The 15,895-nt window shown below is 40.3% G+C and overlaps 1 protein-coding gene across 2 annotated transcripts in view; it reads right to left on the bottom strand.

The window, feature by feature from the left end:
- Nucleotides 1–15,895, bottom strand: part of LOC116811966 (S-adenosyl-L-methionine-dependent tRNA 4-demethylwyosine synthase TYW1) — a 269,724-nt gene that overhangs the window by 169,819 nt on the left and 84,010 nt on the right. For both annotated transcript variants that reach the window (XM_032757493.2, XM_032757500.2), the window contains exon 10: nt 10,999–11,117. In XM_032757493.2, coding sequence (XP_032613384.1) covers nt 10,999–11,117 — 119 coding nt within the window. The remainder of the gene's footprint in view (nt 1–10,998; nt 11,118–15,895) is intronic.

Genomic DNA, 15,895 nt, shown 5'->3' with positions numbered 1-15,895 from the left:
CCAACATAGTGAAACCCCATCCTACTAAAAATACAAAAAATTGGCCAGGAGTGGTGGCAGGCACCTGTAATCCCTGCTACTCGGGAGGCTGAGGCAGGAGAATCACTTGAACTGGGCAGGTGGAGGTTGCAGTGAGCTGAGATCACACCATTGCACTCCAGCCCAGGCAACAGTGTGAGACTCCATCTCAAAAACAAACAAAAAAAAGAACTATAAACCTATTGTAACCAAAGCAGCATGGTATTGATACAAGAATAGACACATAGACTCACAGAACAAAATAGAGAACCCAGAAATAAATCCAAATATTTACAGGAAACCAATTTTCGACAAAGGTCATGCAGTGGGGAAAGACAATATACAAAAATCAACTCAAAACAGATTAACGACATAAACCTAAGACCTGAAACTGTGAAATTACATACTGTGAAAACACAGAGGAAACACTTTAGAACATTGGTCTGGGCAATGATTTTATGAATAAAACTTCAAAATTGCAGGTAACAAAAGTAAAAACAAATAGACAAATAGGATGATATCAAACTAAAAAGCTGCTGCATTGCAAAGGAAACAATCAACAGGGTGAAGAGACAACCTGCAGAATGACAGAAAATATTTCCAAACCATTCATCAAACAAGGGATTAATATCCAGAATATACAAAAAATTCAAACAACCAACAGCAAAAAAACCCACAAATAATCTGATTTTTAGAAGGTCGAATGATGTAAATAGACGTTTCTCAAAAGAACATATACAAGTAGCCAACAGATACATTTTTAAAGGCTCAACATCACTAATCATCAGAGAAATGCAAATCAAAACCACAATGAGATTCCATCTCACTCAAGTTAAAATGACTATTATCAAATAATAACAAATGCTGACAAGGATGTGGAGAAAGGGAACTCTTATACACTATTGTTGGCAATGTAAACTACCACAGTCATTATGGAAAACAATATGGAGATTCCTCAAAAAACTAAAACTAGAACTACCATATGATCCAGCAACCTCACTACTGAATATATATCCGAAGGAAAGGAAATCAGTATGTTGAAGAGATAGCTGCATTCTCATGCTTATTGCAGCACTATTCACAATTGCCAAGATATGGAACCAACCTAGGTGTCCATCAGCAGATAAATGGATAAATGAAATGTGATATATATTCACAATGGAATATTATTTAGCCCTATAAAAAAGAATGAGGCTGGGCATAGTGGCTCACGCCTGTAATCCCAGCACTTTGGGAGGCTGAGGCCAGTCGATCACTTGAGGTCAGGAATTTGAAGCCAGCCTGGCCAACTTGGTGAAACCCCGTCTCTACTAAAAATATAAAAAATCAGCCAGGCGTGGTGGCATGAGCCTGTAATCCCAATTATTCAGGAGGCTGAGGCAAGAGAATCACTTGAAGTGGCCAAGTTGTGTCATGATCCAGCCTGGCAACAACAAGATTGCCTTGGCCAAGTGCAGTGGCTCAAGCCTGTAATCCCAGCACTTTGGAAGGCCAAGGAGGATCACCTGAGGTCAGGAGTTCACGATCAGTCTGGCCAACATGGCAAAACTCCACCTCTACTAAAAAAAACAAAAATTATCCGGGCTTGGTGGCGTGCGCCTGTAATCCCAGCTACTTGGGAGGCTGAGGGACAAGAATCGCTTGAACCTGGGAGGCAGAGATTGCAGTGAGCTGAGATCAGGCCACTGCACTTCAGCCTGGGCAAAAGAGCAAGACTCTGTCTAAAAAAAAAAAAAAAAAAATTCACATACCATAAAATTCTCCTATTTAAGGTTTATAAATCATTGGCTTTTGCTATACTCACAGAGTTGTGCATTGTTAGAAATGCTTGTACCCCAGTGCCACAAAGAAATAGCAACTGAACATAAATTTAATTTTCTCCGCAAGGCCATTTTTTTACTTTCTGCAGAAAGGGTACACTCGCTAGCACTTCTGCCATGAGAGTACACTGAACAAAGGAGACAGGGACATTTATAACCTGACACATTCACCCTACTGCTGTTACCAGTTTCCATTGGCTGGAACAGGACCTCACATTCTGTATTTGTCCCAATTGGCTAGCAACTTAGAACTTTTCAAAAGAGGCAAAGGCAGAGGAGAACAAAGGAAGGAGGAAGTAACTTATCCAATGCTCAGAAAGGTAAAAACACCTCCAAATAAGGAAGAGGAATAGGCTACGACCTAATGCTTGCTTGGACCAGTATAAGCATGCCAGGGCAAATATTTAGGCTAAATTGTGGAGGCTAAGAACACAAAGTACATTGATTTCTTTATTACGGCCAGCAGATATCTAAGAATGTTAGCACAGGTCTTTGAATAAATTTTGCTTCTAAGAGAAGTTACTATTTATTCTTAATTAGATGGGGAGGAAAGTCTCTTTGAAGAGGAGCCTCTACTTCACCTTTTACATGCATCCATCACCAAAATCCATTTTAAACGTTTTGTCACTCCCAAAAAGAAACCCTATCCCAGCCGGGCGCGGTGGCTCACGCTTGTAATCCCAGCACTTTGGGAGGCCGAGGCGGGCGGATCACGAGGTCAGGAGATCGAGACCACGGTGAAACCCCGTCTCTACTAAAAACACAAAAAAATTAGCCGGGCGTAGCGGCGGGCGCCTGTAGTCCCAGCTACTCGGAGAGGCTGAGCCAGGAGAATGGCATGAACCCGGGAGGCGGAGCTTGCAGTGAGCCGAGAGCGCGCCACTGCACTCCAGCCTGGGCGACAGAGCGAGACTCCGTCTCAAAAAAAAAAAAAGAAACCCTATCCCCTCGGGTATTGCTCCTCAACCCCCATATTCCCTCTGGCCGTAGGCAACCACTAATCTACCTTCTGTCTCTACAGATTTGTCTATTCTAGGCAATGCACAGAAATGCAATCTTACTATAGATGCAGCCTGTTGTGATCGGCTTCTTTCACTTAGTATAATATTTTCCACATTAATCCATGCTGTAGCATGTATCAGTATGGAATTTCTTTTTACTGACAGATGACATTCCTTAGAATGGATACACCATACGTTGTTTCTCTGTTCATCAGTTAATGGACATCTGGAGTATTTCTACTTTTTGGATATTATGAATATCTTTTCATGTGCTTACTGGTCATTTGTATATCTTCTTTGGAGAACTATCAAGATTTTTTGGGTTATTTCTTCAAGACAGCTATAACTCTTTCCTCCACCCTGCCCCCACTTCACAGGCTAACCCATGAGCAAGGAAAACAGACAAAACCCTCAATTCAAGATTTCAAAGAATAAAACTTTCAAATAAAATTTTAAAAACAGGAATAAGAGACACACAATGATAAATATGTGATATCTATACATACATAAAAATACCCAATATATCCTTCTGAAAATTGGTGGAACAGTATTTTATCTATCCATAACAGTCTACTTCACATATAATCAAAATGAAGTAAAAATTTCACTTTGAAAAAATCACATCTACGTACATCATGTTGTAGTTTAAAAACACGGTCATTGGCTAGGCCCGGTGGCTCACGCCTGTAATCCCAGTTATTAAAAATACAAAACTCAGCCGGCATGGTGGCACATGTCTTTAGTCCCAGGAAGGCTGAGGCAAGAGAATCGCTTGAACCCAGGAGACAGAGGTTGCAGTGAGTCAAGATCACGCCACTGCGCTCCAGCCTGGGTGACAGAGCGAGACTCCATCTCAAAAGAATAAAAAAAAACCCACTGTCATATACAGAATCTCACTCAAGCAATTAAGCCTTACAGCAACCCTGTAAAGAAGGTATGTTGTTTCATTTTACAGTTGAGAAACTGAGGCTCAGAGGCTATTTTAAGAATCCACTACAAGAAAAGGACAATAATAAAAGCATTTATGTAACATTTAAATCAATTTTTAATGAAACTTTTCTGACATTCTTGTTACATATTTCATTGAAACAGATGGCAAATTCTAATTTTAAAAGCTCATATATTAGTCCTTCTTTACCAGAAGCCATGGTAAATGAAATATCTCTATTTACTTAGATCTTTCTAAAAATCTCATTAAGGAATGTGTTAATCATACTGTTTGCTTTCCAAAACTCTGGATAAATGTACTGCTCAAGAAACTGAAAGACTGCATTGTTGGCTATGAACAGGAAATTAAGATTGAGGAGCACTACCCATTAGATCCTGTTATTTCTTTTGAATTTTGACCTGTAAAAAAACCAACTACTTATGCCAACAATCTTAAGAAGAGATTAGGATTTATACTTAGTGTAAACTGTGAAACAAGAAAAACTAGGACACAAAATACTTGATTATTTGTCCTACAACCTAAGTATGATGTGATCCCAGTACTTCAGTCTACATAATCATATGGCTAACATACTTTTGTCTCGCAAGCGCTCACCCTATAATATTTCAAACTCTGTAAGCACATACTCTATTCCTAAAAAGTGGTTTTTTGGTCACATCTTATTTTTTTTTTTTTTTTTTTTTTTTTGAGACGAAGTAGCCCAGGTTGGAGTGCAGTGGCGTGATCTCGGCTCACTGCAAGCTCCACCTCCTGGGTTCACACCATTCTCCTGCCTCAGCCTCCCGACTAGCTGGGACTACAGACGCCCACCACAATGCCGGGCTAATTTTTTTTTTTTTTTTTTTTTTTTTTGAGGAGTCTCGCACTGTCACCCAGGCTAGAGTGCAGTGGCACAATCTTAGCTCACTGCAACCTCCGCCTCCTGGGTTCAAGCAATTCTCCTGCCTCAGCCTCCCAAGTAGCTGGGATTACAGGCACCTGCCACCATGTCCAGCTAATTTTTTATATTTTTTTTCAGTAGAGATGGGGTTTCCCTCTGTTGGCCAGGCTGGTCTTGAACTCCTGACCTCGTGATCCGCCTGCCTCAGCCTCCCAAAGTGCTGGGATTATAGGCATGAGCCACTGCGCCCGGCCTGGTCACATTCTATTTCAGTGCTGCCATGTTCCAGCAATACCCTTCACTGAAATAGTAACTGTAGACCATAGCACACAGGTTATTTCAACCTCAGCACAACTGCCATTTTGGACTAGATAATCCTTTGTTATGGAGCGCTGTCCTATGCATTAGGGAATGCTTAACAACATCCCTGGCCTCTACCCACCAGATACCAGCAGCACTCTCCTTGGTTCTAACAATAAAAAATATCTTGAGAAATTGTCAAATGTTCCAAATCTCCGTATGGGGCAAGAAATAGCAATTTTGCCCCCAGTTGAGAACCACCGATTTAACAGGATGACCTAAGAGATACTTTTAGTGTTTTGTTTTTTTGTTTGTTTTTACCACATCTCTAGATAACTAAAAGAGGAAATACATATAAAAGAATTGGCTGGTATGTTAGCCCATGCCTATAATCTCAGCACTTTGGGAGGCTAAGAGGGGAGGATTGCTTGAGGCCAAGAGTTCGAGACCAGTTTGAGAAACATAGCAAGACCCTGTCTCTATCAAAAAAATCATAATAATAATAAATTGGATAGGCATTGTGGCACAAGCCTGTAGCTGGAGTTACTCAAGTGGCTGAGGCAGGAGCATCACGTAAGCCCACGGGTTCAAGGTACCAGTGAGCTGTGATTGCACCACTGTACTTCAGCCTAGGTGACAGGGCTTAATATGGGATGATAGTATTGTGGCTAAATTATTTTTTAAAAGACCTTATTATTTACATTTTACATGATCTGTCAATTGAAGTATGTACAGATAAAACAATATGATGGCTAGGATTTGTATCAAAATAGGTAAATGGAATATGATTATCCATATGACGATAAATGTTCACAGAGGTTTAATATAGTGTTCTCTCTCTGCTTAAGTTTAAAAAAAACTCTATAATAAGAATTTTTTGAAAGTGGGTAGAGAGGGGTCAGGCGCGGTGGCTCACTCCTGTAATCTCAGCCCTTTGGGAGGCCAAGGAGGGCAGATCACGAGGTGAGGAGTTCAAGACCAGCCTAGCCAGCATGGTGAAACTCTGTCTCTGGTAAAAGATACAAAAAATTAGCAGGGCATGGTGGCACGCACCTGTAATCCCAGCTACACAGGTGGCTGAGGCAGGAGAATGGCGGGAACCTGGGAGGCGGAGGTTGCAGTGAGCCAAGATCGTGCCATTGCACTCCAGGCTGGGTGACAGAGTGAGACTCCGTCTCAAAAAAAAAAAAAAAAAAAAAGTGGGTAGAGGGGTTAACAAAGGTCTCATGAACAACTTGCTGTTAAGAAAAAAATTATAGTTGAGGTAAACAATACACAGCTGAATGCCTGGGAAGAAGAGCTAGGCACCAAAGCTAATGTGGTGAACTGGAGCACTGAAAAGCACCTGCATGCTCCTGGGATTTACAAAGGCACACTGGACAGGAGACATGCTAAGAAGCGGCCTAGGAAGAGTCTAAACTTTCACCTCTGCCCGATCTTTAGGCTCAGCACAAGCAGGAAGCAAAGGCTAAGGCAGAGTTGTAAATGGCCTGGCTAAACATTAAAAGAGTGTTCCAGTCCGGGTATGGTGGCTCAAGTCCGTAATCCCAGCACTTTGGGAGACCAAGGCGGGTGGATCACTTGAGGCCAGGAGTTCAAGACCAGTCTGGCTAACACAGCGAAACCCTGTCTCTACTAAAAATACAAAAAATTAGCCTGGTGTGGTGGCAGACGCCTTGTAGTCCCAGCTACTCAGGAGGCTGAGGCAGGAGAATGGCATAAACCCGGGAGGTGGAGCTTGCAGTGAGCCGAGATTGCGCCACTGCACTCCAGCCTGGGCGACAGAGCGAGACTCCGTCTCAAAAAAAAGAAAAAAAAAATTAGCCAGGTGTGGTGGCACACACCTGTAATCCTAGCTACTCAGGAGGCTGAGGCATGAGAATTGCTTGAACCCGGGAGGTGGAGGTTGCAGTGGGCCGAGATTCCACCACTGTACTACAGCCTGGGTGACAGAGCAAGACCCTGTCTCAAAAGGAAAAAAAAAAAAGAGAAAGAACGTTCCAAGACAAGGGTCAATCTGCAAAGACTGGGAGAAGCTTTTTTTTTTTTCCAATTTTTTTCTTTGGCTCCATGAGCTCAAGGAAATCTCTGTCAAATCATTAGCTGACCCCTGAGCTTAAGACACAGACTTTGGAGATAATATAAAACAAAGAATAAAATATTTACAAATATAGTTTAGAAAACTCACTAAACAAACAAAACCCAGAACAAGCAATAAAAAACAAACCCTGAAGAGTAAGAAAAATCTGACTTCCAGAGTTAACACATTCTAACAATCAAAATATGCAGTTTACTTTTTTTTTTTTTTTGAGACAGAGTCTTGCTCTGTCGCCCAGGCTGCAGTGCAGTGGCGCGATCTCGGCTCACTGCAAGCTCCACCTCATGGGTTCACATCATTCTGCTGCCTCAGCCTCCCGAGTAGCTGGGACTACAGGCACCCACCACCACGCCTGGCTAATTTTTTGTATTTTTAGTAGAGACAGGGTTTCACTGTGTTAGCCAGGATGGTCTCAATCTCCTGATCTCGTGAGCTGCCCGCCTCAGCTTCCCAAAGTGCTGGAATTACAGGCGTGAGCCAGGCCAAAATATGCAGTTTTCAACAAAACATTTCTTTGCATACAAACCATGCAAAGAAACAAGTGTGGCCCATTCCCAGCATGTATTAGCAAAAACTCTCCCTGAGGAAGCATAGACATTAGACCAACTAAAAAAATACTTTAAGCCAACTATCTTAAACATGCTCAAAGAGCTAATGGAAACCATGGACAAAGAGATGAAGGAAACCAAGAAAACAGTGTCTAAACAAATCCAGAATATCAATGAAGAGATACAAATGATAAGAAGGAACCAAACAGAAGATGTGAAAGAATAATAACTGAAATGAAGACTTCACTAGAGGGTTTCAACAGAAGATTTGAACAGGCAAAAGAAAAACCTCAGTGAAGTGGAAGACAAATCAATTTGGAATTGTCTTGTCTAAGTAGAAAAAAAAAGTGTGAAGAAAACTGAACAGAGCCTTAGGACACCATCAAATTGAAAAGAGCTGGGGGACACCATCAAGCATACCAATATATGCATAATAAAACTTCCAGAAGTAGAGAAAAAGGAACAGAAAGAACATGTGAAGAAATAATTATTGAAAAATTCCCAAATTCGGTAGAAGACTTGAATTCACAGAATTAAGAAGCTCAAAAAACTCTAAGTAGTACAAACACAAAGAGATCCATACCAAGATATGTTATAATCAAACTGTTGGAAGAGTAAGACAAAGAAAGAAACGAAAGAAGCAAGAGAGAAGGCACTCATCACATATAAGGGATCCTTAGTAAAATTAACAGCCAATTTCTCAGCAGAAACCATGGAGGCCAGAAGGCAGTGGGAGAGCGTATTTAAAATGTTACAAGAAAAAAACTGTCAGTCTAGATTTCTATATCTAGCAAAACAGTTCTTCAAAACTGAAGGAGACATTAAGACACTGACAAATAAAGGCTGAGGGAGTTCACTGCTAACAGACCTGCCCTACAATAAATGCTAAAGGGAGTCCTTCCGACAAAAATGAAAGGACACTAAACAGACCCATATCATACAAATATACAAAGAACAACATAAAGGTAAAATACATAGGTAAATACAAAAGTCACCACTGTGTATTTTTGGATTTTTATTTGTTTGTGTTTGTTTTTCATTTGTTTGTTTTGAGACAGGGTCTTGCTCTGCCACCCAGGCTGGAGTGCAGTGGCACAATCAAGGCTCATTGCCACCGCCACCTCCCAGTCTTATGATCACCCCCACCTTAGCCTTCTGGAGTAGCTGGGACCTCGGACATGCACCACCATGCCCGGCGAATTTTTGCATGTTTTGTAGAGACAAGGTTTCGTCACATTACCCAGACAGGTCTTGAACCCCTGGCCTCAAGTGCTCCACCCAACTTGGCATCCCAAGGTGCTAGTATTACAGGCATAAGCCACTGCACCCGGCCAGTATTTTTGGATTGTAACTCCTCTACTTTTTCTCTTGATGATGTAAAAGACAAATGTATAAAACAGCAATTATAAATCTATGTTAATGGGCATACAGTATATAAAGTGGTAATTTGTGACAATGACATAAAGGAGGTGGGACAGAGCTGTTTATGAGCAAAGTTTTTGACTACTATTGAGTCAAATAATATCAATTCAAAATAGTGTTACCAATTCAAAATAGTCAATCCCATTAATCACTGATTTCATATTTGTAACATTGTCTACTTGCTAAAATTTATTTGTAACCCCCAAATAATCATAACGAAATAACCCCCAAATCAAGTTATTATAAGCATTTATAATAATCAAAATAATATTTTTAAGAATAACTGGAAAAAAAAAGAATTACAATTCTTGTGCCAATATGGAGGAGATAAATTAAGAGATGACATTGACTAGAAAGTATTAAATCATTTTGGTTGCTAAAAGGAGAAATAATGAGAATCTGAAACATAATCAATAGAATTAGATAAGCAAATGGATATAGTGGGTTTGAGAAAAAGAGAAGAAATGTCCAGTCTGGGCCATTAGATGGCTAATAGTGCCATTACCCAAAACAGAACAAGTTAACACAAGCCTAAAAAATTCCATGATAAATACATTAAGCTTGAAATGACTGCGGATGATCCAAGAGAAGATATGCAACAGGAAATTGGAAATGGAGAATGAAAACTCAGAAAAGAGACTGAGGTATTTAAAGGTGTCAAACTACAGGTAAATGAAGCCATGGAAATGGTTTACTTTTCCTACCATCATAACACATACTCATAAAAGATGGCTGAAGGACAGAAGCAGAAAGAAGAGCTAACAGGGGGAACTGAAAAGAAACCAACAAGGATGGGTGGAGTACTAGAAGAGACTGGTATCTCTGAATCCAACAGAAGGAGTGGCCCTTCCCCTTCTTTCCTAGCATGCTTCACTGGAGTTCAACTAAGATAAGAATTAAGTAGCTTCTATTAGATCTGATAGTAAGGAAGTCATTAGTGACCACAACAAAATGAGCTGCTATGGAGACATCAGTTGGCATAGAGAACTAGGAGTTGAAGAGTAAGCAGTTGTAAGTGAAGGAAAGAAATGGGTTAGTAGGCTGGGTGTGGTGGCTCACACCTGTAATCCCAGCATTTTGGGAGGCCGAGGCAGGCAGATCACCTGAGGTCAGGAGTTCAAAACCAGCCTGGCCAACATGGTGAAACCCCATTTCTACCAAAAAGACAAAAATTAGCTGGGCATGGTGGTGCGCACCTGTAGTCCCAGCTACTTGGGAGGCTGAGGCAGGAGAATCACTTGAACCTGGGAGGCAGAGGTTGCAGTGAGCCGAGATGACGCCATTGCCCTCCACCCTGGGCAACAAGAGCAAAACTCCATCTCAAAAAAAAAAAAAAAAGAAAAGAAAAGAGAAAGAAATGGGTTAGTAGCAAGCATCACCGCCCCCAAAAAGAGAGACAGAATTGTGCAATTTAGCCATTTTCTTTCACTTAAAATATTCCCAATTGTAAAAGAGTCAATTCTGCATACAATGGGCTGTAACCAGCTGAAACACAACATTCACTGCTTGTATTTCCAGCAAGATAAACTGAAAAGCCTCCAATAACAAGACACCCAAGCTGATACCTTAGCATAAAACTAGTCGTAGATAGAAAAAGAAGAAAATAATGTAGGAGAGCAAGATAAACAGAAAGCACAAAAGGATAGAATAAAAATAAATTTTTATTACTAACGTATCACTATTTATCAATAATCACTATAAATAAGGCAAACTAAACTCACCAGTTAAAAAAGACAAATTGTCCGAATGGATGTTTACAAATCCAGCAATTCCTCACAGTGTTTGTCAAAGAGAAATAAAAATATTTGTCTATAAAATTTTTATACACTAACATTCACACTTAAAAAGAAGATTAATCACCAAGACAGCAGAGCTCTTAGGTAAGTCTGAGTGTGAGCTGGGCAGATTGATTACCACAGCTCATTACATATTCGATCACCATGACCATTCATTTTTACTTACCGCCAACAGAAGACACATTTATTAGCACACGCCAAGCTCGGGGTGGTTTCCATGCAGCGATGGCTCTCAATTCCATAGAATGTGTGTTTGTAACAACCTCCTCTCCCTCGGAGCATCGACTATGACAAGTAAACAAATCACAATTTGAATAAAATCGTCAAAGCACAGAAACAAACCACCAAGGCATCATTTTTAAGAGAAACCATGTGTTTCGTAACCATGAATACTCCTACTGGTATCTGCATGACGCAGGAAATTAGCATTAGAGCATTTTAGTGTTTTGGCAGTGTTTTGGGTTTTTACTAAAGCCCAATGAAATAAACCTGATTCATTAACTCTGAAAACTCTATAGGGAGAACCACTAATGCTTTCATTTTCAAATCCATCAGACTCCTCCAAATAATATTAGTACAATAATATATAATGCTAGGAAACAGATAAAACAGACTCCTAAAAAATGGGGGCTGTCTGCCTATGCAAGCATATCCCTGCTCTGAATAAAGAAGGATGGGTAAGGGAATGCATCCTGGAGTGTTGTTCTTTTGTTTGTTTTGTTTTGAGACAGGGTCTTGCTCTGTTCCTCAGGCTAGAGTGCAGTGGTGCAATCATAGCTCACTGCAACCTCCAACTCCTGGGTTCAAGCAATCTTCCCACCTCAGACTCTCAAGTAGCTGGGACTATGGGTGTGAGCCACCATGCCTGGTTATTTTTTAATTTTTTGTAGAGATGAGGTCTCACTATGTTGCCCAGGCTGGTCTTGAACTCCTGGCCTCAAGTGATCCTCCCACCTTACCCTCTCCAAATGCTAAGATTACAGTTGTGAGCAAGCCAGTGTGCCCAGCCCTGGAGTATACACATTTGAGACATTGTGGGGGCAAGCAGCAGGTATATAAGAAATAGATTATTCCCATTTCCAAAAAGATCACTATCTGATGCAAGGGACAGAAATATATCACATGAGTCATGTAAGTTGGTACATGGAGTAAGAAGGTAATCTAAAAAAATATCTAGATCAACCAGGGTTGGAATCAAGATAATATCAAGCTTTAAAAGGTAAAATCATATCTGTCCAGAGCTCTGGGTAAGACGAGCTTGATTTCAGTACAAGTGAAAGCAGTGAAGCCTGGGAGGAGGTTATGTGAGACAGGTAATGATGACTTTCTCCTAAGATCAGTGGAACGGGTAGGGTACTAAAGAAGTGAAGTCAATGTCATTCCCCACTGAGGAGCAAAACAGAGGAACTCATCTAAAAGAACTGATTTTGAGGCCAAATGACTGAAATAATACGGAATTAACAATACCAACAACGAACAAGGAGAAGGAAAGCAGAGACACGAATGAGTAGCCTTTACACATGTATAGGGGTGTGTGTGTGTGTGTGTGTGTGTGTGTGTGTGTGTATAGTCTTACTCTGTCACCTAGGCTGGAGTGCAGTAGTGTGATCTCGACTCACTGCACCCTCCGCCTCCCAGTTCAAGCGGTTCTCCTGCCTCAGCCTCCCAAGTAGCTGGGATTATAAGCATACGGCACCACGCCCGGCTAGTATTTGTATTTTTTGTAGATACAGGGTTTTACCATATTGGTCAGGCTGGTCTTGAACTCCTGACCTCAAGTGATCCGCCCACCTCAACCTCCCAAAGTACTGTTATTAATATAAGCCTGTCCACAATGAAAGAACATTACATAAATGTCTACTAGCTTATTTACCGTCAGTTGACCATGAAGCCTTTTAACTATTTTTTGTTCTAATTAAAAAAAAAAAAAAAAGTTTCCCTATCCATCTTAGTACTGCATTTGAAAAAAAGGTGTGAAGGGAAATCCTGTGCCTACAAACCTCTTCCAAGTTCCTAATAAAATGTACAAGGCAGCAAACAAAACATTCAAATCTTGTAAATAGCACTGAAAACCAAAATGTCCAACATACGCCAGAGTCACAGAGTAATTTCCACAAAATCTCATGCCACTAGAGAAACAAAGCTGAAGAACTGTACACTTCAATCACTATTGATTAAGAAGTTAATACACTCTGTTCTGAACTGCCCTGTGCTCCCCTGTCCCATTCAGGTTGAAGTCCTAAACCTCAATGCAATGCAAAGGCACGTGGATACAGGCTCCTTAATGAGGTATTTAAGGTTAAGTGAGGTCACGTGAGTGGGACCGGAATCTGACAGAACTACTGTCCTTATAAGAACAGGAAGAGAGACCACAGATCTCTCTGCACGTGCACAGAGGACAGATCATGTAAGGACCAGAGCCCATAAGATGGAAAAGCAACCAAGGTAGCTTCGCCAAAGGACCAGTGAGAGCTTCCCAGAGGTGTGCGGTCCAAATCCAACACTGACGGACTAAAAGGATTTTTCAAAAGGACTCAGACACAGGCATAGAAGCATGTGAGACGAGGACAGAATGTTTTTCGTTTTAAAAAATGATTTCTCCAAATGTTTAAGTCTGTGATCCATTCTGAATTAATTTTCATATAAGGTGTGAGGTTTAAGACACTCTTTTTTGGAATTTGTTGGGGGGAGCAGTATTTGGGTCTTTCATTTTTTTCTGTTGGTTTTGGCCTATGGATATCTAATTGCTCCAGCAGCATTTGTTGAAAATTTCATCATGGAACTTGATATGGTTTGGCTGTGTCCCCACTCAAATCTCAGCTTGAATTGTATCTCCCAGAATTCCCACGTATTGTGGGAGAGACCCGGGGAGGAATTGAATCACAGGGGCCAGTCTTTCCTGTACTATTCTTGTGATAGTGAATAAGTCTCATAAGATCCGATGGGTTTCTCAGGGGTTTCCACTTTTGCGTCTTCATTTTCTCTTGCCACCACCATGTAAAAAGTGCCCTTTGCCTCCTGCCATGATTCTGAGGCCTCCTCAGCCATGTGAAACTGTAAGTCCAATTGAACCTCTTTTTCTTCCCAGTCTTGGGTATGTCTTTATCAGCAGCATGAAAATGGACTAATACAGAACTGCTTTTGCATTTTTGTAAAAACCCAGTTAAACATATTTTGTGAGTCTATTTCTGAGATCTCTAGTCTTTCCCTTGATTTATATGCCTATCCCTCTACCAGTAGTACCACACTGTCTTGATAACTGTGACAATATAGTAAGCTACAAGATCAGAGTGAACTATTCCTCCCAGTTCTTTCTTCTTTGTCAACATTGTTTAAGCTATTCTAGGGCCTGTGTCTTTCAAGTCTTGAATAAGTTTGCCTATTTCTACAAAAATCTTATTGGTATTTTTGTAAGAACTGCATTCAACCTACAGAATCAATTTGGGGAGAACTGACAGTTTATTATACTGAGTTTTCTAATCCATGAACATGGTATGTCTATTTGTTTAGATTTTATTTTTTTATCAGCATTTTTAAAATTTTCAGCATCCAGTCCTGTGTATGTTTTGTTAAATGTAAATTGAAGCATACTACTTTCGTTGGAGTGACTGCAAATGAACTTTTTAGTTTTGGTTTTCATATGTTCATCATTAATATACAGAATACGGCCGGGCACAGTGGCTCATGCCTGTAATCCCAGCACTTTGAGAGGCCAAGGCGGGCGGATCACAAGGTCAGGAGATCAAGACGATCCTGGCTAACATGGTGAAACCCTGTCTCTACTAAAAATACAAAAATTAGCCGGGCTTGGTGGCAGGTGCCTGTAGTCCCAGCTACTCAAGAGGCAGAGGCAGGAGAATGGCGGGAACCTGGAAGGCGGAACTTGCAGTGAGCCAAGATCACACCACTGCACTCCAGCCTGGGTGACAGAGCGAGACCCCGCCTCAAAAAAAAAAAAAAAAATACAGAATACAATTGATTTTTGTGCTTTGATATTGTATCCTGTGACCTTGCTGAACTCAAGTTCTAGGAAATTTATTTTTTTGTCATTTCCTTGAGATTTTCTACATAACAATCATTTCACCTGCAAAACAAGACAGCTTTATTTCTGCCTTTGCAACCTGTATGCATTTTCTTTTTCTTTACTAATTCCAGTGGCTAGAATTTACAATACTATGTAAAACAGGAGTGGTGAACACAGACATACTTGTCTTGTTCCCAATCTAATGGGAAAGGCATTTACTCTCTCATATTAAGTATGATGTTAGCTGTAGGAATTTTGTAGATACTCTTTATTAAGTTAATATTCCTCTATTTCTAACTTGCTAAGAGTTTTTAATGATGAAGGGTTAGACTCTGCCAAATGCTTTTTCAGAATCAATTGATATGACTGATTTTTTTCTTCTTAACATGTTTGATATGGTGGATTGCTTTGGTTTTTAAATGTTGAACCTGCCTTGCATACCTGAGAAAAATTCCACTTGGTTATGGCATATAATTCTTTCTATACTTGGCTGAATTCTATTTGCTCATATCTTATTGAGGATTTCTACACCTAAATTCCTGAGAGATTAGTCTTTAGTTCTCTTTTAGTGCATTGTCTTTGCCAGGTTTTATCGGGTTAATATTGGCCTCATAAAATGAGTTCAGAAATGTTCCCCACCTCTTGCATTTTGGGGAAGATATTAAGTAAAACTGGCATTAATTCTTCATTAAATATTTGGTAGAATTCTTCAGGAAAACCATTGAAAACTAAGATTTCACTTTGGGGAGGCTTTTAATTACAAAATCCATTTCTTAACGATTACAGGATTATTCCGATTATATATTTTGGTTGAGTTTTGATAAGTTACAGTTTTTGAGGAATAGATGTATTTCACCTAAGTTGCCAAATTTATCAACATAAAATTATTTGCAGCACTCCCTTATCATCCTTTCAATGGCTGCAGGACCTGTAATAATATTGTTTCATTCCTGATATTGATGACTTGTGTTTTCTTTTTGTTCCAGTTTTTTTTTTTTTTTTGAGATGGAGTCTCACTCTGTCACCCAGGCTGGAGTGC

The sequence above is a fragment of the Hylobates moloch genome, unplaced genomic scaffold (assembly GCF_009828535.3).
Source record: "Hylobates moloch isolate HMO894 unplaced genomic scaffold, HMol_V3 SCAFFOLD_1, whole genome shotgun sequence".
Taxonomy (NCBI): domain Eukaryota; kingdom Metazoa; phylum Chordata; class Mammalia; order Primates; family Hylobatidae; genus Hylobates; species Hylobates moloch.
The sequence above is the reverse complement of the archived record's forward strand: the minus strand, read 5'-3'. Positions and strand labels throughout refer to the sequence as shown.